Genomic DNA, 27,283 nt, shown 5'->3' with positions numbered 1-27,283 from the left:
TGGAAACTTTGGCTCGAGGAAGTGCAGGGGGAGGGGGAACAATGGGTGGGGGAGGGGGAACAATGGGTGGGGGAGGGGGAACAATGGGTGGGGGAGGGGGAACAATGGGTGGGGGAGGGGGAACAATGGGTGGGGGAACAATGGGTGGGGCTCCCGTGTCCGCGCGCCTGGTCCGCAAACTGGAACCCGAGGACGTCACCGCGGAGCACAGTCAGTCCTATTGGCTGATTCAGGCGTCACAATGATTCAGAGGAGCGTTCCCAGTTCACATTGAGAGCACTGGGCTTGATGGTCAAACTCTCTCCACCGAACACGCGCTCGGGTTACTCTCCCTCATTGTGGTCGGACCGAGGTTAACCAATGGGAGGAGCTGGACGACCGGAAGGTGGATGGTCCTCCAACCAATCAGAGCGCGGCCACTGTCGCAATGACGACACGGAACTTCCCCCATTGTTTGAATGCGCATGTTGGACAATGAGCTTTTAAACCTGTCCATTACTGCCCAGCAAAGCTGCTGATGCTGCTTCTCTCTCTGAATGAGGATTTAGCTTCTCACACACGAAAACTTTCTCCCCAGTCCCATGTCAAATACCTGTGAGTAAAACACTTTCTTTTTCTCCCCCTTTCCATTTCTTTTCTAATTCTGGGTTTAAATTGTTGACCTGCAGAAACTGAAGGGAAAGGAAGAGGGTGCAGACTCTGGAAAGGTTGGCCCAGGTCTGTCCTTCTCTCTCGCTCTCTCTTAAAGACAATGACATCCTTTACTCCCTCAGCTTGACACATTTATTTGTCTGGCTAAAAGGATAGCCTCTTTCCTAGTATTTCCAATAAAATAGGCGGATTCCCCAGGAGATGCCTGACATTTAAGGTGGCAGTAAACTAATATAGGGCAGAGATATGTCGAATGTTTTTATATGGTAAATATTTGATATATTTTTTGTTGACCAATAATAACTTTCATTTATAAATATGTCTAGTCTTGTAATATAGTACTCTAGCTACCGTTATATATTTCCCGTCATCGAGTCATTACAGCACAGGAATGCATTCAGCAACTCAAGTCCATGCCGACTCTCTGTAGAGCTATCCATCCCATTCTCCCTCTATGCCCCGTTCTCCTACAAGTTTATTTCCTTCAAGTGTCCACCAATTTCATTTTGAAATCACTGATCATCGCGAGTTCCTCCAGCCTTGCAGGCAGAGAGTTCCAGGTCATGCACACTCGCTCCTAAATAAAGCTCTTCCTTGCATCCTCTCTGTATCTTTAATCAAGTAGTGCAGTGTATATTATGCACATTTTAAATCCAGTAATGTATACATATATATATAGCCTGCATAATGATTTCCAAGGCCCCTGTGCCCTGGACAGGAAGCAGTGCACATGGATCTGCTGATCAGCATGAAATGGCACCTTCAGGAGATTTGGGAGGTACAGCACAGTGAGAATGGAGGGACAGAGAGTTACTGCTTCTGGGGAATATGAGAGAAAGAATGTTCCGTAGAAACTAGAATTATGTGTTGTGAATTTTTATCCTGCACTGACAATGATGACTTTTGTAAACTTCTTTTACAGGATATTAGGAGAGGACTTGTATCTGGGAAACACAAACCAAATATCGCGTCAAGATCTGACAGAGTTACTGGATTCATCAGAACCTGAATATCATCAGCCCTTTGAATGTGGAATATGGAAGGAGAAATGTTCCCCTGTTCTGTCTGTGGGAAAACATTTCAAGCATCAGTGTGACTGGAAAAGCAATGAGACACAGACAACTGAGTGAGAATGCTCCAGTGAACTGACTGTGAAAAGAGCTTTAACCAGTTATACAGTCTGAAACAACATTACGCCATTCACAGCGGGGAGAGATTGTACACATGTTCTGTGTGAAGACAAGGTTTCAACTGAGCAGTTAACCTGGAGGGACACAAGGACACCTGCACCATGGAGAAACCGTACAAATGTGGTGACTGTGGGAAGGGATTCTGCACCCCATCTGCGCTGGAAACTCATCAACGCATTCACACTGGGGAGAGGCCTTTCACCTGCTTTGAGTGTGGGAAAGCATTCACTCAGTCATCCACCCTGCTGAAACACCAGCGAGTTCACTCCGGGGAGAGGCCATTCATCTGCTCTGAATGTGGGAAGGGATTCAGTAATTCATCTCACCTGCTGACACACAAGCGAGTTCACACTGGGGAGAGGCCATTTATCTGCTCTGAGTGTGGGAAGGGATTTACTCAGTCATCCAACCTGCTGATGCACCAGCGAGTTCACACCAGGGAGAGGCCATTCACCTGCTCTGAGTGTGGGAAGAGATTCAGCGATTCATCTGCCCTCCTGACACACCAGCGGGTTCACACCGGGGAGAAGCCCTTCATCTGCTCTACATGTGGGAAGGGATTCCCTCAGTCATCCAACCTGCTGACGCACCAGCGAGTTCACACCGAGGAGAGGCCTTTCATCTGCTCCGAGTGTGGGAAAGGATTCACTCAATTATCCCACCTGCAGACACACCAACATGTTCACAATGGGAAGAGGCCATTCACCTGCTCTGGATGCGGGAAAGGATTCATTCAGTCATGCAACCTGGTGATGCAACAGCGAGTTCATACCAGGGAGAGACCGTCCATCTGCTCTGAATGTGGGAAGGGATTCAGAGATTCGTCCACCCTGCTGAGACACCAGCGAATTCACACTGGTGAGAGGCCATTCACCTGCTCTATGTGTGGGAAGGGTTTCAGTCAGTTATCCAGTCTGCTGAGACACCGGAGAGTTCACAAGTAATTACAGGGGTTGGATTTTGCCGTTATTGCTGCTGTTAATCACATCCAGGACTGAACCATGTTCATTCTTGACAGTTGGTGAAGTGGGAGGATTGGAGATGTACTAGAATGGTGCCAGGGATGAAGGGGCTTGGAGGAAGATTCAGTCATGGGTTTCAAAAGAAAATTGGATCATTATCTGAAGGGGAAAAATTGACAGGGTTATGTGGAAAAGGTAGCGAAATGACACTATGTTCACTGCTCTTGCAGAGGGCTGGCACAGACACAATGGGCTGAATGGCCTCCTTCAGCGTTGTAACCATTCCATCACTCTAGAACACCAGCTAGATGATTTTATTCAACACAGCATGACAGTGGGTCGCACTCTTACCTCTAACTCAGGAGGTGCTGCATTCGAATCCTCAACCCAGAGACTCAAGCCCCCAGAATCCACGGCTGACACCTCCGGTGCCAATTATGAGGGACAGCTGTCCTGTCGGAGGGACCGTCTTTCCAGTGAGACATTAACCCGAGAGCCCCGTCTGCCCTCTCAGGTGTATGTAAAAGATTTAATGGCCACAATTGGAAGGAGAGCAGGAGGGGGAGGAGATCTCCCCTGGTGTCCTGGTGCCTGATATTTTTCCCTCAATCAGCATCAGTGAAAACAGACACTCTGGCCATTGCCGTCTGTGGGAGCTTGCTGTGCACAAATTGGTTGCCACGTTTCCTACATTGTGACCACATTTCAGAAAGTGTTTCATTGGCAGTGGAACACTTTGAGACTCCCTGAGGTGGTGGAAGGTGCTATATAAATGCAAGTTTATTTTTAAATCAACACGCTCCTATTCTTACCGGCAGATTGTCCAGCAGGAGCAGGAGCCAGCTGACCTGAGGGTGGGGGGGAGGGGCAGTGCAAGAACTCCCAGTGTCGACCAATCTGCTTCCGTCCAAAGGCCACTGAATAAACTGTGGGAACTGGCTATTTAAAGGGGATGCCTTATCTTGCTCGTCTGAGAATCCACCCCTTTCCCCCTGTGAAATGCTGGCAGAGAATAGATTTTGGGGCTGGTCAATGTACTGAAAGTATCTCTGCCATTGAAGATGTTTGTCTGTAAACAATTGATCTCACAAATTAATGGATGGAATTACCGAAACTTGGTCCACCGACCATGCAAGAACTGTCCTATCTTTGGTGCAGTTCCAGATCCTGGAATTTTTTTGAACGATCCGTTCACATTGGGAGATCAGGAGAATTGACTTTTTCTTTTCAATTGTTGTGGTTTGTTTTATTTCGAATGGCGATTGCTTTGGAATGTTGTGGATTGTCTCCGCTGCTGGGGTGGAATTTATCACAGCTGTCAAAATATCAGCAGAGTTTTCAGAGCAGGTTGTTAGCTGTGGATTAGCCTAAGGCTTCCTTGGTCTTAATAAAAACGTTTATTTTTTTCAGCTTTGTCCTTACAGAGAATGTTTTCATCCCTGTTTGTTTGTCTGTCTGTCTGTAACAATATATCTTAAAAACTAATGGATGGATTTGAACAAAACGTGGTACACAAATAGAGTATGGTCAAAGGAAGAAATGATTAGATGTAGTGAACGTGCAAACTGGATCCAGGCACTGGATTTTTCATATTCAAATACTGGGCCCTGTTTTCTGCACACAAAAGGAATTTGTCCAAGCATTTTGCCTTTTTAATTAAACAGGAGCTTGGGGGACAATTGTTCCCTGATGCATTCCCCATGGCAGCATCTCAACCAATCAGAGTCGACTTGCCATTTCTGAATTTGAACAAAAGCTTTGGGTAACTGTTCCCTGGTGCATTCTACATGGCAATGCCTCAACCAGCCAGGGTCCATTTGACAACCAATCAGCACCCTGTTTCTCAGACAGTATAAACTGTTGTTCACTTTGACATTTGGTATTCTTGCAACTATCCTAATGAGTGCAAGAAGAAAAGCTTTGACAGCATGTCTCTTTTTTCAGCAATATTCAAATGTTTAAAAGGATTTGATAACATTGGGAGATTGGTTGAAATAACATTTTTTTCTCCCCAACAATTTATTGTAAACAAGAACAACAAATTGGCTGAAAAGTCACATACGCTTGCGCTAGCAAATTGGTTAATTTTAGTGGTAAATGTTCACGATCCGGACCATTTCCGGATTCAAAAATAAGTTATGTACATGTAGTTAAAAATTTTATTTATGAAATCACACAAACGATCGTTTCTGCTTACTGCGTAAAGGTAAAGGATTGTACAGGCATCAGCTAATCCCACACTCCCAATAAAGTATATAGTCTGGTGTCAGCTGATTATATAATCAGAAAAATGCTGATGTAATCTTATGACATCATCACAATAGAATGCGATGACATCAGCAGATTATGCAATCCCAATGGAAAGGTTTGATGTCAGCTCAATCTTAGACATAAGTAGTGTCATGGGAAATGTCCAGAACTGGACCAGTTTTCTTCAGTCAACAAACTCTGCTGCCTGTCTCCCAACTCACACTCAGTCCCGTTCACCTATCACCCGCTGTGCTCACTGACCAACACTGGCTCCCACTCAAGCAACGCCTCGATTTTAAAATTCTCTTTTTTTTCAAATCCCTCCCTAGCATCCTTTTTTTCAAACCACCACGTGGTCTCACATCCCCCTCTCCCCATCTCTGTAATCTTCTCCATCCTTAAAACCCTCTGAGATATCTGTGCTCCACTAATTCTGGCCTCTTCAATATCCCCAATTTCAATTGCACAACAACTGGGGGCTTTGCCTTCAGCTGCCTGGGTCCCACGCTCTGGAATTCCCTCCTTAAACCTCTCTGCCCCTTGATCTCTTGTGCTTCTTTAGGAAACTCCTTAAAACCAAGCTACTGGTCATCTCTTTATGTGGCTCGGTGTAAAATTTTGTTTAGTAATGGCACCTGTGAAGCACATGATTAAAGGTGCTATACAAATGCAGGTTGTTTTTGTTGTTGTGGTTTAATCATGTTCAGCGGAGGTTGCTGTTGTTAAGCAGTCAAATGCTTTCTTGCTGCCTCCTGAGAGAGCTACAGGAAGGCTGTTGACTACAATTGGCCATGCAATCTTCAATGTTTAAATATACAGAGGATTGGAGACATTGTTATGTCGGTCCCTCAGAACTAAAGAGAAACTTGTCTCTTTAAATATATATACCAGGATGAGGCTGAAATGAAATCTGACCTTTTAACCTGCACAAAGACAGGAAGCTCAGATTCACAGGCTGCAGAAGGAATCCATTTGGCCCATCATGCCCGTGCCATCTCTTTGAAAGGAATTTCTGATTCATCCAACTGCTCTCCTCTTTCCCTACAGCCCTGCAAATTCTTCCCTTTCAAATATTTACACCTTGGAAATAAATAATTGAATCTGCTTTCAGGCAGATCAGAACAACTCGCTGTGTGAAAAAAATAAAATTTACATAGAAACTAGGAACAGGAGTAGGCCATTCGGCTCCGCCATTCATTATGATCATAGCTGATCATCCAACTCAATAGCCTGCTCCCACTTTCTCCCCATAACCTTTGATCCCTTTCACCCCAAGAGCTGTATCTAACTCCTTGAAAACATACAATGCTTTGGTCTCAACTACTTTCTGTGGTAACGAATTCCACAGGCTCACCACTCTTTGGATGAAGAAATTTCTCCTCATCTCAGTCCTAAATGGTCTACCCCATATCCTCAGACTGTGACCCCTGGTTCTGGACTCCCCCACCATCATCTCACCTTCTGGATCCTTTGCCAATTACCTTAGAGGGATTCACTTTCTGTTAAACAGCCTGCCACTTCCTTTCACCCACTTTCCCTAAAGAGCATAAATCTAATCAAAAGTCCAGCAAAATCAAATATTTTTACTGATAAAATTTATTAATGTCACAGAACATGGTTTAAAAAAAACAGAAAATTACTTGAGGATTAAAGACAACCAGAGTAAAAGGATGTGCACAATGTTCTCGATCCAAATAGTTTCTTTTTGGCTCCTCTGTACCCTGTCCTCATGACTCCCCACTTTGGACACAGGAGCACTGAACCCCGGGGAGGTCACATCACCATCTCTCCCTCCCTGATTGGCTGGAGACCCATTTCCCAGTCAGTCCTCCAGCACCTTGCTGTCTCTATTAGTGCGGCGTCAGTGGCAGTTTCCCAACTGGGCCACAAGCCCTGTTATTCTCAGCTACATTGAGCCTTCAGCTCCATCGCCTGGCTGTCATTCACATGCGCAATAGAGAGACAGAAAGGCGTAGGAACTCAAATGGGAACTCGAAACTTTGGCTCTAAACCAACACTGTAACATTTGTCAGTCCTGTATGTGTTTTTTATACTAGGGTTTTTATTATTAGATTTAGGTGCTGGAGGCAAAGGGTGGGGGCTTTTAAAGGGTAACTTTCCCTTTCTAAATCTGTATTGTCTATCGTGTCAGCAGTGGCTCAGTGGATCTCACTCTTACTTCTGAGTCAGAAGGTTGTTGGTTCCAGTCCCAATCCAGGGGCCCAAGAACAACAATCAAAATTGACATTCCTGGTGCCAGCACTGAGAGAGTGCTGCACTGTCAGAGCTGCTGTCCTTCAGACGAGCAATACACCAAGGCCCTGTCTGCCCTCTCAGGTGGGCGAAGAAGAACCCACAGCCACTATTTCGAAGAAGGGCAGAAGAGTTATCTCCAGCAGGGACTGGGAGAGAAATCCTGGGCCCCGGTGCTTTTCCTGTTTCCAGGCTCTCAGGCTTCTCCGTGCAACAGAACTTTTAAGGGGCCAGAGAACGAAGACTGAATGGCTCACAGTTGTATCTGTTTGGTCATCAGCAAGTCCGAAGACTCTGCTGATTGCTGCTTCTCACCACAATATATTTTCAATATCTGCAACGCCCCATAACTTTATCACGATATTTCTAACCTCAAAAAACTCAGAAAAAAACAGCAAGATGGAGTGGGATAACAGGTAACTGGACAAAAGGATAAGATTGAAGTATATGGAAAAGACTCTTGTGAATTATGTGCAGTAAAACAGGTTACTGATTCACTCTGAGCTCAATCTGCACTCCTGTCCTGGTGATCTCATCCCACAAATCCTGCTCACAGTAAACTTTCACCAGCAACAAAATAAACAGAACTCCAGCCAGGATTCCACCCTCTGTTCGCAAGATAATTATAGATGACAAAGGCCATCGAGTCCTGTTCATCTCACCTATCTCCATACACACATATGTATTAGGAGCAGGAGTAGGTCATTCGCCCCCATGAGCCTGCCCCGCCATTAGATAACATTCTCTACATTTCACCAATGACTACAACTCAAAAGTGCTGAATTGGCTGGAAAGTGATTTAGGACATTGTGAAAGGTGCTATATAAATGTAGGTTTTGTCTTTCTTTCATTATAACTGCATGCAGTGGGCAGAGTGACAGTAGCAATGGTGAAAGTGGAGGCCCAATGCTGATTATTTAAAGATAATTAATCACCGAGCAATCAACTGATGTTAGCAAAGTGGCTACATTTACAAAAACAATTCAAATCTGTACCTAATCTACCCCCAAAACCCCTCTAGCTCCCCTGAACTCCTCCAACCATCCCCCCTTCTCCACCAAACTTCCCTGACCTCCCTCCAAATTTCCCCCAACCCCTTCCAAACTTCCCCAAATCCCTCCAACTTCCCTCCAAACCTTGACCTACCCCTCAACCCCCCTCCAAACTTTCCCCAACTCCCAAACTTCCCCACAACCCCTTTCAAAACCTACCCCCAACCACCCCTCCAACCTACCCACATCCCCCAAACCCCCTCCCACATCCCCCAAACCCCCTCCAAACTTCCCCCAACCCCCTCTAAACATGCCCCCCCTTCCTCCCACCCACCCCTCCCCCCCACCCCCTACCCACAACAGCATCCAATTGGTTGTAAAATTACAGGGATTTGACTGACTATTTCTCAAGCAGGAAAACTCTCAGTTTCTGCTGCTGCTGCTTCTCACCTTCGGGCAGCTTTGTGGTTTCCTGGCAGGCTTTTCAAAAAAATTGGAATTGCAAAGCTGCCTGAAGTTCGAGGCAGCAGCAGCAACTCGTGAAATTGACCTGACACTGACAGACTGGCTTCGAAAATATCAGAACTCTCAGCCTGACAGATCTGTTTTTTAAGCTGGTCTGTCAGGTTTGTAGCTCTGGCTGCTCAGTGAGGATGATGCAAAACTGTTTGAAACAATGAGCCCAGACCACACCTACTCACCTCCCCCACCCATAACATCCCAGGCCCTGCTGTTTGGCACTGTCTGAACCCCACTCTCCCGGGCCTTGATCCCTGGTGTCTTGGGCCAACATTTATCCTTCAGTCAACATAACCACAAACATATCATTTGGGTCATTATCACATTTCTGTTTGTGGGACCTTGCCGTGTGCAAATTGGCTGCCGAGTTTCCTACATTACAACAGTGACTACATTTCAAAAGTGGCTGTAAAAGGCTTTGAAACATCCTGTGGTTGTGAAAGGCGCTATAGAAATGCAAATCCTTGTTTCATTGTCAGCAAATTTGGACACATTACACTCAGTCCCTCATCTAGATCATTCATAAGGATTGAGACCTCATTTTGTGTATGAACCTCCTGGTTGACAGCTTTCCGAATGCTTTTTGAAAGTCCAAATACACCACACACAAGATGAGGAATTATTTGTTTTAAAAACACAGCGAGTTGTTACGATTTGGAATCCACTGCCTCAAAACTGACTGGAAGTAAATTCAACTGTATCGTTCAAAAGGGAACTGGACAGATTCTTGAAAGAAAAAGAAAATTGCAGGGCAATGGGATTAATTGGAAAGAGCCTCCAATTGCCTCCTACTGTGCTCTATGAGCCTCATGTGCATTTAAAGGATCTTCAAATGTGGGTGACATATTAAAGCAATCAGTGCCTCCTCTTCTCTGTATGTTTAGTTTAACACTTCAATCTCCCCTTCACATTCTCTGAAGTGGCAGATGGAGTTTAATACAGGGAAAGTTGAGGTGATGTAATTTGGCAGAAGGAACAGGTAGAGGCAACACAGATGTCATGGCACAGTTCCAAAGAGTGAGCAGAGACAGAGGGACCTGGGGGTTCATGTGCAGCGATCTTTGAAGGTGGCAGGACACAGTGAGAGAGGAATTAGCAAAGCATGTGGGATCTTGAGCTTCAGAAATAGAGAGCTTGGGTTGGATCTTGGGTACCGAGGTGGGTAGCTTGGATCTGGAAATTTTCCAATTGCCGGACCTGCCTCGATTTAAAGGTTCCCAAATGTTGTGATCTTCACTCGGGGGCGGGGGGAGGGGGGTGGTGCTTTGAGGTGGGCGGTTATGGATGGAGTTGGTTGCTGTGCCACTGGAATCGGAGCTTAGGCGGCTAACAGGATGCCCGAGCACTGAGGTGGGCTGGTTAAAAGGCCTGCCTCCATCTCTGGGACTTTATCCCAGTTGCATTGTAACCTTTTGGAATCTCTGGTCCTCGCCAGTGGCACCCACATGCCAAGAGAATGTTTTAAAAATAAATTAATAGACATGATTATTTGGAATAATTGCCCACCCACCAGGGGCAGCAGCCCAACACAATTCCTCCTCACTAATTGCAAGTGAGCCAATTGCAAGCCCCCATTCCACCCCAAGGCCCTTATGTACTCCATGCCCGCTCATGCCAACTCTTGCCCTGGCATGGATCCCCCATCGCCCCTTTTACCCTACATCCCAACTCACATTATTCACTATGGGCAGACCCCAGGAGCCAGGTTGAGATTAATTAAAATAAAGTTCTAAAAATCTAAAACAGCCTTCACTATTTTTAAACAAAACTCCCATTCTTGCAACCTTATTCAAAACTTTTGGTTAATCTCATATAAAAACCAACATACTTCTGTCCATACCACTTCAAAGGCAGCTAAACCCTTAATGGTCTCTTTAAGTTGTCAAAGTGTGGACTCAGAACAGCTGCTGAGATGACTGTAGGTTTTGGAAGTCAGCCAAGCATTCATAAATAGCCCTTAGGGAAATGCCAGCAATTACTGAAACTGCTGGGACTGATGCTACATTGTACAGCCAACTATCTTTTTCACTTACACTGACAGCTGCAGACGAAGTCAGGAGAGCAGGGGATTTTAAAAAAGACTTTCAATCATGACAGTTAAACAGACCCTATCCACCCAACAAGAGTCTTTACGTCTACTCCATAAAGTCGTGACTTTCACACTATGAGTTAACTCCCTTGCAGAAGGCAAAATGGTGCCTGTTTGAACTCAGTGCTGAGTTCAGATGGCTCTGCTGAGTTCAGGTTCAACTTGGGTGTGAATCAAGCCCTGCCCCTGTCCCCTACTGGCAAAAATTGGATCTGTGAAAAATGGGAGTGGGACTTCCGCATCCGGGTCCCACCCACAATTTTTGAAGGTAGGTGAGTCTTTCTGACTCTGAAAATCCAGGTCATTGAGTAAAAAAGCAGGGAAGTGACATTGGACCATCATAAAGCTCTGATACTCTGAAGCCAAAATGGACATGTCCAGGCATTGCAACATTTTTGAATCCAACTAAATGCTGAGGTCACGAGCTTTCTGGTGAATTCTCCATGGCAACGACTTGACCAGTCGCAACTGACTTGCCAACTAATCAGCACCCTTTTCTCACATAGTATAAATAGTTGCTCCCTTTGAAATTTGGTGTTCTTGTGTTTGTCCTGATAAGTGCAATATGAAAACTTCAAGAGCATGTCTCTTTTTGCAGCAATAAATGACCTTCATCAGCTTCTGTGGAACATTTCAGTGGAAATGTGCACTTCCAGACCACTGGAAACAAAGTTGTAAGACTGGCCAGTACAGCAGAAAGAAACCCTTTGACCCTCCCACTTCACCAACTGTCAGAATGAACATGGTTCAGTCTTGAATGTGATTGACAGCAGCAATCACAGCAGAATCCAACCCCTGTAATTACTGGTGAACTCGCTGGTGTCTCAGCAGGTGAGATGACCGAGTGAATCGTTTCCCACACATGGAGCAGGTGAACGGCCTCTCCCCAGTGTGAACACCCTGGTGTCGCAGTAGGGTGGATGAATCACTGAATCCCTTCCCACACTCACAGCAGATGAAAGGCCGCTCCCCAGTGTGAACTCGCTGGTGTGTCAGCATGTTGGTTAACTGAGTGAAACCCTTCCCACACATGGAGCAGCTGAATGGCCTCTCCCCAGTGTGAACTCGCCGGTGCTTCTGCAAGATGGATGGATCAGCAAATCCCTTCCCACACTCAGAGCAGGTGAACGGCCTCTCCCCAGTGTGAGCTCGCTGGTGTCGCAGAAGGTTGCATAATCGACTGAATTGCTTCCCACATACAGAGCAGTTGAATGATTTGTCCCCAGTATGAACTCGCTGGTGTATCAGCAAGCTGGATGAATCACTGAAACCTTTCCCACATATGGAGCAGGTGAACGGTCTCTCCCCCGTGTGAACTCGCTGGTGTGTCCGCAGATTGGAAGAGTTAGTGAATCCCTTCCCACAATCAGAGCAGGTGAACGGCCTCTCCCCGGTGTGAAGTCGCTGGTGTATCTGCAGGTGGGATAACTGAGTGAATCCCTTTCCACAATCAGAGCAGGTGAACGGCCTCTCCCCAGTGTGAATGCGGCGATGAGATTCCAGTGCAGATGGGGACCGGAATCCCTTCCCACATTCCCCACATTTGCATGGTTTCTCCATGGTTCAGGTGTCCTTGCATTCCTTGAGGTAAGATGTTTAACTGAAGCCTCATCCACAAACAGTACACGTGTTCGGTCTCTCCTGGCTGTGAATGGTGCAATGTTTCTTCAGTCTGTGTATCTGGTTAAAGTTTTCTCCACAGTCAGTGCATTGGAACTCTCGCACATGTGTGTACACGAGCTTCTTGGTGATTTTCCAGACACAGTGACGTTTAAAATCTGTTGAAGCAGACAGAACAAACATTTCTCTTTCTAGTTCAAAGGCTGATGATATTGAGCTCCCATAAATCAAGTCAGGTCTGGCTGAAACGCTCCAGCCCAGGCAACATCCTGGTGAATCCCCTCTGCACCCTCTCCAGTGCAATCACATCCTTCCTATAGTTTGGTGACCAGAATTGCACACAGCACTCCAGCTGTGGCCTAACTCACATTGTATACACTCCAACATAACCTCCCTGCTCTTATATTCTGTGTCTCGGCTAATAAAGGCAAGTGTCCCACATGAGCTGGGGTGGGGTGGAATATCTGGTGTTAGTGATGGTGCGGATATGTGGTCAGAAACTTATCTTGGGGTTAAATCTGACACCAGGATTGTGAACAGTGTGGTTGAGCCTCAGACAGTTCCCAGGGAGAGGGATGCACACGGCCGTTATGGAACAGAATTTTCCAGGCTGATCAAATCCACAAGGGAGACTTGGCCAAACTATCACAATGATTTTTCTATTTGCATTTATTACAAGGAGGCTTGTGCACTGAAGTCAGAAGTAATGAGTCCACAGCCACCTTCAGAGATTTTAAAGATTAATTTAAAGTATTTATTAACTTTAATAAAAACTTAAGAAAATAAAAATAAGAAAAAACTTAAACACGCACACACAAAATCACGGTTACACAGTTACTTAATCTTATAGCATTTCGCAAAATTCATACTTAACCAGACTACCAACTACACACTTCCTTTAAGGCAACAGCCCAAATAGATTCCCAATTTATAAACACATTCAATACTATTACCACTAGCACCCACTCGACAGTGAAATTCCAACGGCTTTTAACACAACCTTGGTTACTGGAACAGCAAACTTCTGGAGGGTAGCTTGAGGCTTTTCCCCCCCCCCCCCAAGTCTGTTTCACACGTTGCACCTTTCAAGTTCTCACATGGCCATACCCCACACAACCTTCCATCCTTCTTTAAATATATTTTATACCTTTTGATTTGTAAATCCCATTGTTTCTCTTTCAAAGTTACTTTTCCCAGAATATAAAAATCTTTCACGTTGTTATTATGGCCAGCACTTCTGGGAAAAACGAATGCAATCACTTTGCCTGACTTATCTTGTCAGTTGTAAACATTACACCATCCCTTTGAAAATCAAACAACTCCTTCTTTATCTAAACATATAAATTACCTTCACACCTTATCCACTGAGACCTCATTCCAGCTCACTCATCCCCATTTCAAATGCTTCTTTTACAACTCACTCCTTTGATAATTTAAACCTTGCAGTCTAATTGTCTTTAGTTAATTAAATTAGCCACACACACACAGAACCATAAGCTTGTTTCACAATATCCCACAATAATATCAGAAAAAAATCTGATAGTTCCTTGACAATTCAAAGTGGTGACTGAAGACAATAGCTTTGGTCTTCCCAAATTTTGATTGGAGATAATTCCTGCTCATTCAGTACTTGGTGTCAGATAAACAGTTTGATAATTTAGTAACAGTGGAGGAATGGAGAGGGATGGTGGTGAGGTAGAGCTGGGCATTGTCAGTGTACATGTGAAAACTAACACGGTGCTTTTGGGTGATGTCACCTAGTGGCAGCGGGTAGATGAGAAATAGGAGGGGCCAAGGATAGATCCTTGGGGGACACCAAGTTCAAGGACTTTGTGGAGAAAAGGGAGTTTGGAGATGGGGTGGTAGTTTGTAAAGATGGTGGGATAAAGGTTTGTTTCTTCTCAGGAGGGTGATGGTGGTGGATTTTAAGGCAAGAGGGACAGATATGAGAAAGAACCGTTAACAATATCAGCTAACATAGAGAAAATGGATGGTCAGCAGTTTCGTGAGAATAGGGTCAAGGCAGCAGAAGGCAGGTCTCATTGACAAGATGAGCTCTGAGACGGCAAGAAGTGGGAGAGGGGCGAAACGGGAGAAAAACAGATTCAGGGCAAGGGGCAGGGGGGAAGCTTTAGAAAGAGTTTGGCCCGGTGGGCCAGTGGAAGGAGGGAAGCAGCTGATCGGATTGTCTCAATCTTAGTGACAAAGAAGCTCCATGAGCTCCTCACACTTGTTGTTGGAGGTGTGGATGAAGGAGACAGAGAGGGAGAGCACTTCAAAAGGAACTAATTTGTGTTAGAGATATTAAAAAGACTCAACACGGTGCAAGTTTAACACAAAGCTGATTTATTTGACTTTATCCAGAATATTAATTGGACTGGAGTTTATTAACATCAGCAGAAACAGACCAAATGGGCACAGTTCAGTCCTGGATGTGATTAACAGAAAAACCCAATCACTTGTGAACTCGCTGATGTTTCAGCAGTTTGGATGAGGTTATGAATCCCCTCCCACACTCGGGGCAAGTGAATGGCCTCTCCCCAGTGTGAACTTGCCGGTGTCTCAGCAGGGAGGATGTGGTTGTGAATCCCCTCCCACACTCGGGGCAGCTGAATGGCCTCTCCCCAGTGTGAACTCGCCGGTGTCTCAGCAGGGAGGATGTGGTTGTGAATCCCCTCCCACACTCAGAGCAGGTGAATGGCCTCTCCCCAGTGTGCGTGCGCTGGTGTGTCAACAGGATGGATAAGCGAGTGAATCCCATCCCACACTCTGAGCAGGTGAATGGTCTCTCCCCATTGTGAATTCGCTGGTGTACAATGAGTTGAGATGATTGTCTGAACCCAGTCCCGCAGTGAGAGCACCTGAACGGTCTCTCATCGGTGTGAACACGTTGATGGATCATCAGGTCCCCGGAACTTTTAAAGCACTTCCCACAGTCTGGACATTTGAAAGGTCTCTCGTCAGTGTGAACACTCTGGTGATTCAGCAGGGTGGATGCGTTAGCAAATCCCTTCCCACACTTGGAGCAGGTGAATGGGCTCTCCCCAGTGTGAATTCGCTGGTGAACAGTGAGGTGAAATAATGTCTTGAACCCAGTCCCACAGTGCGAGCACCTGAATGGCCTCTCATCAGTGTGAACACGTTGATGGGCAGTCAGTTCCCGGGGACTTTTAAAGCACTTCCCGCAGTCTGGGCATTTGAAAGGTCTCTCGTCAGTGTGAACTCGCTGGTGTGTCAGCAGGGTGGATGACCGAGCAAATCCCTTCCCACACTCGGAGCAGGTGAACGGCCTCTCCCCAGTGTGAACTCGCCGATGTTTCAGCAGGCTGGACGAACAAGTAAATCTCTTCCTACACTCAGGGCAGGTGAATGGCCTCTCCCCAGTGTGAATTCGTTGATGATTTTCCAGCTCTGATGGGTAATTAAATCCCTTCCCACAGTCCCCACATTTCCACAGTTTCTCCCTGTTGTGACTGCATTTATGTTTCAACAGATTAGATGATCGGTTGAAGCCTCGTCCACACACAGAACACGTGTACGGTTTCTCCCCACTGTGAACGGTGCTTTTTCCTTCCATGTTCAACTTCCGATGATATCTGGGTGATGATAAACTGGGCAACTCTGTCAGATCCTGATGTGATGTTTGGTTTCAGTTTCCCAACTGCAAATCCTCCCCTTCTAATACCCTGTGAAATTGATTTAAAACAGAGAAAAGGGAGTGAGAGAGAACCCACAAAAACAGGTTGTGAAATTGAGCTGAATGAATCTGGTAATTTGTGGGGCCGGCACCAGGGAAAAGTGACCATGAAAACTGCTGGATTGTCATAAAAACCCAACTGGTTCACATGTCCTTCAGGGAAGGGAATCTGCCACCCAGTCTGGGCCTACACAAGGCACAGGCCTAGATGGGAGAAGACAGGAAGAGAGAGAAGGGTCGGGGTGGGAGAGGGAACGGTTGAAAAAGAGGGATTACAACTCAACCAGAATTTTGACAGAAACTCAAAACCCTGAACCTCCACCACCAAGAAGGGCCAGCTCACCACCACCTTCTCAAAGGAAACTAGGGATGGGCAATAAATGCTGGCCCATCCAGCAAAGCCCACATCCTGTGAATGAAAAATACATAAGGTATTAGCTAATCATAAAAGTATCACAGACACAGATTTAAGATTTAGGGTAAGATCTACAGGGGGAATGTGAGGAAGAAATTTCACACATTGAGTGTTAATGACCTGGAACTCAATGCTTAAACTCAAAGACCGATAATATCCAGGTCCTGATGAATCGAGTGACTTGAGTCAGATCTTAATGTGATCTTTGCTTTGAATGGCTGTGTGTAAATCCTCCCCTTCCAATTCCCTATAAAAGGAGTTTCCAAAACCCATCCCCGTCAGTCCAGGATAGAAATGCACAACATTCTCTCCTCCTGCTGACAGGGATGACCACGCATGCGCCCTGCTGCACATTAACCCCGCTCAAGATGGCGGCCGTTAACCCGGGCCTTTTGTTGGAGACGCGATCCCGCAGCCTTCGCCCCGCAGATAGTTTCTTATTTAGGGTTCAGACCCGCATCAAGTGCTTATGAACGCTCCCCGTCCACCCACCGGCTCTATTTCTCCCTGCACTCCACCCTTTATCTTACCTCCTGTGGATCCGACAAACAAGCCTCTGTCCTCCGCCATTACCCACACTGCGCATGCTCCAGATCACAGTGCCCGGTGGATTGACGGAGACTCCGGACCAATAGGAAGAGCGGGCGGACCTGGAGGTCCAATCGTGAGCGTGTGATCCTCCAACCAATCAGAGTGAATGAGGGGCGGGGTTGAATTCGGATGTCCCTCATTGGCTGAAACTCTGCATCATTTTGAAAGCTGATTTGTCTCAACCTCCAGGAGAAAACTGGACCTTTATTTGTGGCTTTAAACAGATGAAACCCTGTGGGTGCGAAGCAAACGTTTCAACATTTGTTAATGAAATGTGGGAACATGATGAAACAATGCACAAACAATTCATGGGCTGACTTAAATGAATAACTGGGGAGACATGGAGTGTTAACATTAAAACAAGGAGAGTCCCTGTTTCCAATAAGTGAACTGGCAGAAGGGTTAGGACAGGTTGGGTGTCAGCTGTGGCTCAGTCCATAACACCCTCGCCTTTGAATCAGAGGGTTGTGGGTTCATGTCCCACTCCCGGAAACCAAGAACTGTGATTGTACTCGAAAGAGTTGCAATCTGTGACTGTTGATAACTCGAAAGAATTTTTGAGGTGTCAGCTGTGGCTCAGTTCATAGCACCCTCGCCTTTGAATCAGAGGGTTGTGGGTTCATGTCCCACTCCCGGAAACCAAGAACTGTGATTGTGCTTGAAAGAGTTGCAATCTGTGACTGTTGATAACTCGAAAGAATTGAGGAGGTGTCAGCTGTGGCTCAGTCCATAGCACCCTCGCCTTTGAATCAGAGGGTTGTGGGTTCATGTCCCACTCCCGGAAACCAAGAACTGTGATTGTACTCGAAAGAGTTGCAATCTGTGACTGTTGATAACTCGAAAGAATTTAGGACAGGTTCAGGAGAATGTCCTGATACTTACCTGGCAGGGGAGAGACCATGAGCATGGTTCTGCCAAGGCAAGGTCGGGAAGCAAAGGCTATAACCAATCAAAACCCATACCATGGGTTATCTAACACCGTCTGAGTCACGGTGAAGGACAGCGAAGGAGGATCACCTATGGATCGGGCCTTCTTCGCCAGGAGGATCCTGTTGAAGGCGTGCAGTTTTGAAGCTCCGGAGATCTTCACCCTGCAGGACTTCCCCAGCGCTGGTTTTTTCGACATGACGTTCAAGCGGGTGGCAGACTGCGTCCAGCTCCTGAGGGTGTTCGAGGAGAAGAGAGACCTGCCGGAGATGAAGATCCTGACGGCGGAGCCGCTCTTTGCTCTGCAGTTGCAACGGGACTGTGTGGTGATGGTGCATCTGTACAACCCCTTCGTCCCTGTCGCTGACGTGGTCACCTTCCTCACCAGGTACTTCGATAAGGTGGGGAGCGGCACCGAGATTCGAGACGACTTGGGGATCTGGACAGGCAAACGCCAGTTTAAGGTCACGCTAAAGACCGACGGTAAGGGAGCCATTTTCCACCCTCCTTCCAGATTCGCTATCGGGGGAAACTGTGGCTACCTGGTCTACGCTGGGCAACCCAAGCATTGTCGCTCATGCGGCAAGGCTGGTCATGTGGCGGCCAACTGCAGCGCCTCCCTCTGCAAGATCTGGAAACAGGAAGGGCACCAGAGAAAAGACTGCAAACAGGCTGAGTGCTGCAACCTGTGTGGCGAGGCAGGTCACCTCTACAGGCCGTACTTATGCACAGGCAGCCAAAGCCAACGAGGGGGAAGCAGAAGAAATGCTTCATGTCACTCCAACCACCAAGGCCCCCAGGGAGCTCAACGGGACAAAGGAGGACACAGAGAGAGACAAGGTGGAGGAAGAGATTGAGGCAACAGATAGCCAAACAACAGCACCACTCCCTGAACCTCCCACTCCTCAGGACAGCGAATCAATGGAGGAGGAAGCAGCAGTGGAAAAGCAGCAGGGGGAGTGGCAGACGGTGAGGAGAGCCAAAAGGAAGAAGGAGCGAAGAAGAAGCAAAGCCACTTCCCAGACAAGTGGCAAGAGGCGTCTCCCATCCGACATGGATGACAAAGGCAGCAGCTCTTCGGATGAAGAAGTGCCAGGGCGGCACCGACAGAAGAAGCGGCAAAGCTCCAGGGCGTTGGAGGACGAGACACCCGAGATCCAGAACATTGGAGACAACAAGGAGACCAGAGCACCCCAACTTTGCCTGCAACCTGAGGAGGCCAGTACACCACAGCCCCAGGAACCTGGGAGCAGTGAGGCAATCATCGCACCCCAGCTCCGGGAAGCCGGGAACAGCAATGCCCCAGAGGGGGTGAGTTTTGGAGAAGCTTCTCCACCAAAGGTCATCTCAAAACCTGCTCTCAACGCGAACCCCCTGATTGCACCTGAGCAGAACACCGCCAAGGAGAACTACCTCAGCCCATCCAAAGTGAAGCAATTTGAGCTCACTGCGGGTATGAAGGAGCAGACTAAAGGTCTGGGACTCTCAGAGACAACGGGTTTGGTAGGAGAATAAATGCTTTAAAATGGGTTTAAAGATTGTATCCATAAATGTGCGTAGCATCAAATCTACTACGCGATGTGTTGCGACCTTGGACTACCTTGCCAAGGTCAAAGCTGACCTGTTGTTTCTGCAGCAATGTGCGATACCGCACCTCAGCTCCTACGGGCAATGGTCACGATGGTGGTCCCATGGGCCATCGATCTGGTCGGGCGGAAACGACTCTCGTCCCTCCGGCCTGGGTATTCTGCTGCGGGGAGGCAACTTCACCGTCTCTGAGGTTAAGGAGGTGGTGGGCGGGCGCCTCCTCGTAGCAGACGTAATATACAAGAATGCTCCACTCCGGTTAATTAACGTGTATGGCCCGTCACAAGGGGCCGAGCGGCTGGAGGTTTTTCAGCAGCTCCCACTGCTGCTGGCAACCTCCAGGCTGGTCATTCTGGACGGTGACTTCAACTGCATCATCGATGCGGCTGGACGATCCAGCAGGGCCGACAGCAGATTGGACGCTACGTCCAGATCCCTGATGGAAACAGTTAAGGATGCCAAGTTGCACGACATCTTCAGCAACCCTGCAGACGGAGCGCAGCGTAGATACACCTGGTCGCAGCCAGACGGGTCCATTCGTTCCAGGATAGACTTCCTATTTGTGTCCCGTGCATTCACAGTCAGATCCACCGACGTCAAGCCGGTGTTTTTCTCTGACCACTGCCTCCTACTGGCGGACTGCCACTTAGTGAAGGACCTGAGGGTGGGCAGGGGGGCATGGAAGCTAAATGTGCAACTGCTGACCCCAGAGAACATTGAGGAGCTCAAGAGGGATTACAAAGGTTGGAGAACCGTGAAACCCCTCTTTGAGTCCCTGACACACTGGTGGGAAGCGATCAAGGGAAACATCAAGAGGTTTTTCATCCTCAAAGGCACCCAGAAAGCTAGAAAGGAACAGAGGGAAATGTCTCGACTCCAGAAAAACATTCAGAATCTGCTCCGACTGCAGTCGATGGGCGTCGATGTCAAGGAGGAACTCCAAGAGGTGAAGAGCCAGCAAGCCTCGCACTTTGCCTCGGAGGCCTCCAAGATCATCTTCCGTTCCAGAGTCCGCTCCGTGGAGCATTATGAGACGTGCTCACGTTTCTTCTTCCAAAAGGTACACAGAGAGAGCTCTGTGATCAGCAGCCTGAAGGAAGAAGACGGCTCAGTAAAGTCATCACAGTCTGACATTTTGAGGATCAGCAAATCCTTTTATGCCGGATTGTATGACGTGAAGCCCACGGACAGCACGGCCTCCCAGTCCTTCCTGTCCTCTATCACGGAGGTCTTAGACGACAGTACGCGGGAGAGCCTGGACAAATCGCTAACTCCTGATGAACTGACTAAGGCCCTTGAGTCCTTCGAGAAGAGTAAAACTCCCGGAAGCGATGGCTTGCCGGCGGAGTTGTATTCGGCGCTGTGGGACTTGATCGGCCCAGACCTGCTAGAAGTGTACGAGAGTATGCTACTGGCTGGCAGCATGTCAGAATCAATGAGGAAAGGCATCATCACCCTCATCTACAAGCACAAGGGGGGAAGGGAGGAAATTAGAAATTGGCGACCCATTGCACTGTTGAATGTGGACTATAAGATTCTGTCCAAGGTCATCGCCAATCGGGTCAAATCCGTTCTGGAATTGGTGATTCACCCTGACCAGACCTGCACTGTGCCAGGCAGGAAGATCTCTGACAGCCTCGCGCTGCTCAGGGATACGATTGTCTATGTACAGGACAGGGGTGTGGATACCTGCCTCATCAGCTTGGATCAGGAGAAGGCCTTTGACAGAATATCGCACACCTACATGGTGGATGTGCTCTCCAAAATGGGGTTTGGGGAGGGAATTCGAAATTGGATCCAACTGCTCTACACTAACATCAGTAGCGCAGTCTCAATCAATGGGTGGGAAACAGATAGCTTTCCGATTAAATCTGGAGTCAGGCAGGGCTGTCCTCTCTTGCCTGTTTTTTTCATGTGTTGCATAGAACCCTTTGCCGAGTCCATCAGGAAGGATCCGGGCATAAGAGGAGTGACGATCCCAGGCAGTGGAGGCACTCAGGTAAAAGCCTCCCTGTACGTGGACGATGTCGCCGTCTTCTGCTCGGATCCGCTGTCGGTGCGCAGACTGATCCACATCTGCGACCAGTTCGAACTGGCCTCGGGAGCCAAGGTAAATCGTGGGAAGAGCGAGGCCATGTTCTTTGGGAACTGGGCTGACCGATCCTTTGTCCCCTTCACTGTCAGGGCTGATGGCCTGAAGGTGCTGGGGATATGGTTCGGAGGGACCAGGGCATACGTTAGAAACTGGAAGGAGCGAGTGGCTATGGTGAAAAGGAAACTGGGCATGTGGGAGCGATGCTCCTTCTCCATTGCGGGTAAGAACCTGGTCATCAGGTGTGAGGCACTCTCGCTGTTGCTGTACGTGGCGCAGGTCTGGCCCATTCCACACTCCTGCGCGATGGCGATCACTCGAGCCATCTTCCGCTTTATCTGGAGGTCGAAAATGGATCGTGTCCGCAGGGACGCGATGTACAAGCCTCTAGATAAAGGGGGAAAAAACGTGCCCAACATCGCCCTCATACTGATGGCCACCTTTGTGTGTGGCTGCATCAAGCGGTGCGTAGACCCTCAGTACGCAAACACCAAGTGTCACTACGTGCTGAGGTTCTACCTGTCCCCGGTGTTGCGAAGGATGGGTCTGGCCACGCTGCCGCGGAATGCTCCAAGTAGTTGGACCGTGCTGTACCACCTGTCCCTCGTGGAAAAATTTATGCAGAAAAACACCTTTGACCACAAGTCCATCAGGCAGTGGTCAGCACGTAAAGTCTTAGAGGCCCTGAGGGAAAAGGAGAGGGTGGACCCTGTGGGATGGTTCCCCGAGCAGACTGTCAAAGTCATTTGGCAGAATGCTTCATCGCCAGAACTTTCCAACAAGCACCAAGCACCACTTGGCTGGTGGTGAGAAAGGCCCTCCCCGTCAGATCCTTCCTACACGCCAGGAGTCTCACCCCCTCTGCACATTGCCCTCGAGGTGGCTGTGGTGGGGAAGAGACCGTTGTTCACCTCCTTGTGGATTGTGCCTTTGCAAAGAAAGTCTGGAGAGAGATGCAGTGGTTGCTGTCGAGGTTCATCCCGAGCAGTTCTGTGACACAGGACTCTGTGCTCTACGGGCTGTTCCCAGGGACACACACCGAGACAAACATCAACTGCAGCTGGAGGATCATCAACTCGGTGAAAGACGCGCTTTGGTCTGCCCGAAACTTGTTGGTCTTCCAGCACAAAGAGTTGTCCCCGACCGATTGTTGCGGACTGGCACAAACCAAAGTCCAGGACTATGTGCTGAGGGACGCACTAAAGCTTGGGGCAGCTGCCGCAAAGGCGCAATGGGGAAGGGTCGCTGTCTAAGACCTTTCTGCCACAGCGCACCGAGAGACTGGGAACTGTTTAGAGCCCCTCGGGCTGTACAGCTCAAAATGAAAGGCTGGAAATGATTGTAATATTGTTTGTACTGATGCACCTGGTGATACATTTTGTAAAAGTTTAACCTGGATTGTACCCTTGTAATGGTGTTTTTGAAATGGTTTGGAATGTGATTGAAGATATTTTATGAATAAAGTATATTTTTGCAAAAAAAAAGACAAAGATGGTTCCCCGAGCAGACTGTCAAAGTCATTTGGCAGAATGCATCATCGCCAGAAATTTCCAACAAGCACCAAGACGTGGCTTGGCTGGTGGTGAGAAAGGCCCTCCCCGTCAGATCCTTCCTACACGTCAGGAGATGGTTCCCCGAGCAGACTGTCAAAGTCATTTGGCAGAATGCCTCATCGCTAGAACTTTCCAACAAGCACCAAGACGTATCTTGGCTAGTGGTGAAAAAGGCCCTCCCCGTCAGATCCTTCCTACACGCCAGGAGTCTCACCCCCTCTGCACGTTGCCCTCGAGGTGGCTGTAGTGGGGAGGAGACTGTTGTTCACCTCTTGGTGGATTGTGCCTTTGCAAAGAAGGTCTGGAGAGAGATGCAGTGGTTTCTGTCGAGGTTCACCCCGAGCAGTTCTGTGACACAGGACTCTGTGCTCTACAGGCTGTTCCCAGGGACGCACACCGAGACAAACATCAACTGCAGCTGGAGGATCATCAACTCGGTGAAAGACGTGCTTTGGTCTGCCCGAAACTTGTTGGTCTTCCAGCACAAAGAGTTGTCCCCGACCGAGTGTTGCGGACTGGCACAATCCAAAATCCAGGACTACGTGCTGAGGGACGCACTAAAGCTTGGGGCAGCTGCCGCAAAGGCACAATGGGGAAGGGTCACTGTCTAAGACCTTTCTGCCACAGTGCACCGAGGGGCTGGGAACTGTTTAAAACCCCCTCGAGCTGTACAGCTCAAAATGAAAGGCTGTAAATGATTGAAACATTGTTTGTACTGATGCACCTGGTGATACATTTCGTAAAAGTTGAACCTGATTGTACCCTGGTAATGGTGTTTTTGAAATGGTTTGGAATGTGGTTGAAGATATTTTATGAATAAAGTATATTTTTGCAAAAAAAAAGACAAAGACTATAAAGATACTTACCTGGCAGGGGAGAGACCCTGATCACGGTTTCTGCCAGGGAAAGGTCGTCAAGCAATGGCTATAACCAATCAAGCCCCATACCATGGGGTACCTAACACCATCCAAGTCATGGTGAAGGGCAGCGAAGAAGGAGGAGCACCTGTGGATCGGGCAGTCTTCGCCAGGAGGATCCTGTTAAAGGTGTGTGGTTTCGAAGCTGCGGAAATCTACTGCCTGCAGGACTTCCCCAGCGCTGGATATTTTGATGTGACGTTCAAGCGAGTGGCAGACTGCGTCAAGCTCCTGAAGGTGTTCAAGAAGAGAGACCTGCCGGAGATGAAGATCCTGACAGCGGAGCCGCTCTTTGCTCTGCTGTCGCAACGGGACAGGGTGGTGAATGTGCATCTTTATGACCCCTTCGTCCCTGTCGCCGACGTGCTCACCTTCCTCACCAGGTACTTCGATAAGGTGGGGAGCTGCACCGCGGTTAGAGACGATTTGGGGATCTGGATATGCAAACGCCAGATTAAGGTCACGCTCAAAACCGACGGTAAGGGAGCCACCTTCAACCCTCCTTCCAGATTCGCTATCGGGGGAAGCTGTGGTTACCTCGTCTACGCTGGGCAACCCAAACTTTGTCGCTCATGCGGCAAGTCTGGTCATGTGGCAGCCAACTGCAGTGCCGTCCTCTGCAAGAACTGCAAACAGGAAGGGCACCAGACAAAAGACTGCAAACAGGCTAAGTGCTGCAACCTGTGTGTCGAGGCAGGTCACCTCTACAGGACCTGCCCCAAACGCTGCCGTACTTATGTACAGGCAGCCAAAGCCAATGAGAGGGAAGCAGAAGAAATGCTTCGTGTCACTCCAACCACCAAGGCCCCCAGGAAGAACAATGGGACAAAGGAGGACACAGAGAGAGATAAGGTGGAGGAAAAGATTGAGGCAACTGACAGCCAATCAACAGCACTGCCCCCTGAACCTCCCAGTCCTCAGGACAGCGAATCAATGGAGGGGGAGGAGGCAGCAGTGGCAAAGCAGCAGGGGGAGTGGCAGACGGTGAAGAGAGCCAAAAGGAAGAAGGGGCTAAGAAGAAACCAAGCCATTTCCCAGACAAGTGGCAAGAGGCATCTCCCATTTGAAATGGATGACAAGGGCAGCAGCTCTTCGGATGAAGAAGGGCCAAGGCGGCACCGACAGAAGAAGTGGCAAAGCTCTCGGGAGTTGGAGGACGAGGCACCCGAGCTTCAGAACATTGGAGACAATGAGGAGACCAGCGCACCCCAACTTTGCCTACAACCCGAAGAGGCCAGCGCACCACAGCCCCAGGAATCTGGGAGCAGTGAGACGCTCAGCGCACCCCAGCTCCGGGAAGCCGGGAGCAGGAACGTCCCAGAGGGTGAGAGGATTGGAGAAGCTTCTCCAACAAAGGTCATTTCAAACCCCACTCTCTGCTCAGTCCCCCAGATGCCACCCGAGCAGAACACCGCCAATGGGGAGGTTCAGGAAAATTTCCTCAGCCCATCCAAAGTGAAGCAATTTGAGTTCACTACGGGTATGAAGGAGCAGACTAAAGCTCTGGGACTCTCAGAGACAACAGGTTTGGTAAGAGAATAAATGCTTTAAAATGGGTTTAAAGATTGTATCCATAAATGTGCGTAGCATTAAATCGACTACGCGACGTGTTGCGACCTTGGACTACCTTGCCAAGGTCAAAGCTGACATTTTGTTTCTGCAGGAGTGTGCGATACCACACCTCAGCTCCTACAGGCAATGGTCACGATGGTGGTCCCATGGGCCATCGATCTGGTCGGGCGGAAACAACTCTCGTTGCTCCGGCATGGGTATTCTGCTGCGGGGAGGCAACTTCACCGTCTCTGAGGTTAAGGAGGTGGTGGGCGGGCGCCTCCTCGTAGCAGACGTAATATACAAGAATGCTCCACTCCGGTTAATTAACGTGTATGGCCCGTCACAAGGGGCCGAGCGGCTGGAGGTTTTTCAGCAGCTCCCACTGCTGCTGGCAACCTCCAGGCTGGTCATTCTGGACGGTGACTTCAACTGCATCATCGATACGGCTGGACGATCCAGCAGGGCCGACAGCAGATTGGACGCTACGTCCAGATCCCTGATGGAAACAGTTAAGGATGCCAAGTTGCACGACGTCTTCAGCAACCCTGCAGACGGAGCGCAGCGTAGATACACCTGGTCGCAGCCAGACGGGTCCATTCGTTCCAGGATAGACTTCCTATTTGTGTCCCGTGCATTCACAGTCAGATCCACCGACGTCAAGCCGGTGTTTTTCTCTGACCACTGCCTCCTACTGGCGGACTGCCACTTAGTGAAGGACCTGAGGGTGGGCAGGGGGGCATGGAAGCTAAATGTGCAACTGCTGACCCCAGAGAACATTGAGGAGCTCAAGAGGGATTACAAAGGTTGGAGAACCGTGAAACCCCTCTTTGAGTCCCTGACACACTGGTGGGAAGCGATCAAGGGAAACATCAAGAGGTTTTTCATCCTCAAAGGCACCCAGAAAGCTAGAAAGGAACAGAGGGAAATGTCTCGACTCCAGAAAAACATTCAGAATCTGCTCCGACTGCAGTCGATGGGCGTCGATGTCAAGGAGGAACTCCAAGAGGTGAAGAGCCAGCAAGCCTCGCACTTTGCCTCGGAGGCCTCCAAGATCATCTTCCGTTCCAGAGTCCGCTCCGTGGAGCATTATGAGACGTGCTCACGTTTCTTCTTCCAAAAGGTACACAGAGAGAGCTCTGTGATCAGCAGCCTGAAGGAAGAAGACGGCTCAGTAAAGTCATCACAGTCTGACATTTTGAGGATCAGCAAATCCTTTTATGCCGGATTGTATGACGTGAAGCCCACGGACAGCACGGCCTCCCAGTCCTTCCTGTCCTCTATCACGGAGGTCTTAGACGACAGTACGCGGGAGAGCCTGGACAAATCGCTAACTCCTGATGAACTGACTAAGGCCCTTGAGTCCTTCGAGAAGAGTAAAACTCCCGGAAGCGATGGCTTGCCGGCGGAGTTGTATTCGGCGCTGT

General features: G+C 48.5%; 3 protein-coding genes across 3 annotated transcripts in view; 1 reads left to right on the top strand and 2 right to left on the bottom strand.

Moving 5' to 3' along the window:
- LOC144697726 (uncharacterized) overlaps window positions 1–27,283 on the top strand; it is a 66,560-nt gene that overhangs the window by 33,913 nt on the left and 5,364 nt on the right. The window contains exons 3-4 of the mRNA XM_078569734.1: window positions 1,931–2,781; window positions 24,689–24,783. Of these exons, the coding sequence (XP_078425860.1) occupies window positions 1,931–2,781; window positions 24,689–24,783 (946 nt within the window). The remainder of the gene's footprint in view (window positions 1–1,930; window positions 2,782–24,688; window positions 24,784–27,283) is intronic.
- On the bottom strand, window positions 11,596–12,616 carry LOC144698196 (uncharacterized). The gene has a single exon (XM_078570155.1). It carries the CDS (start codon window positions 12,464–12,466, stop codon window positions 11,708–11,710), a length of 759 nt encoding a protein of 252 aa, XP_078426281.1. The 5' UTR covers window positions 12,467–12,616; the 3' UTR covers window positions 11,596–11,707.
- On the bottom strand, window positions 14,859–17,236 carry LOC144698168 (uncharacterized). Its single transcript, XM_078570111.1, has 2 exons — window positions 17,169–17,236; window positions 14,859–16,212 (listed from the first exon to the last, which is right to left on the bottom strand). The coding sequence occupies exon 2, from the start codon at window positions 16,101–16,103 to the stop codon at window positions 14,982–14,984; it is 1,122 nt and encodes a 373-aa protein (XP_078426237.1). The 5' UTR covers window positions 16,104–16,212; window positions 17,169–17,236; the 3' UTR covers window positions 14,859–14,981.

This window comes from Cetorhinus maximus, chromosome 23 (assembly GCF_964194155.1).
Source record: "Cetorhinus maximus chromosome 23, sCetMax3.hap1.1, whole genome shotgun sequence".
Lineage (NCBI taxonomy): Eukaryota > Metazoa > Chordata > Chondrichthyes > Lamniformes > Cetorhinidae > Cetorhinus > Cetorhinus maximus.
Note: the sequence above shows the minus strand (reverse complement) of the source record. Positions and strands in the feature narration are given on the sequence as shown.

Coding starts and splice junctions, on each gene's coding strand:
- LOC144698168 (XM_078570111.1), bottom strand. CDS start 16,103: ATGGAAGGAAAAAGCACCGTTCACAGTGGGGAGAAACCGTACACGTGT.
- LOC144698196 (XM_078570155.1), bottom strand. CDS start 12,466: ATGGAGAAACCATGCAAATGTGGGGAATGTGGGAAGGGATTCCGGTCC.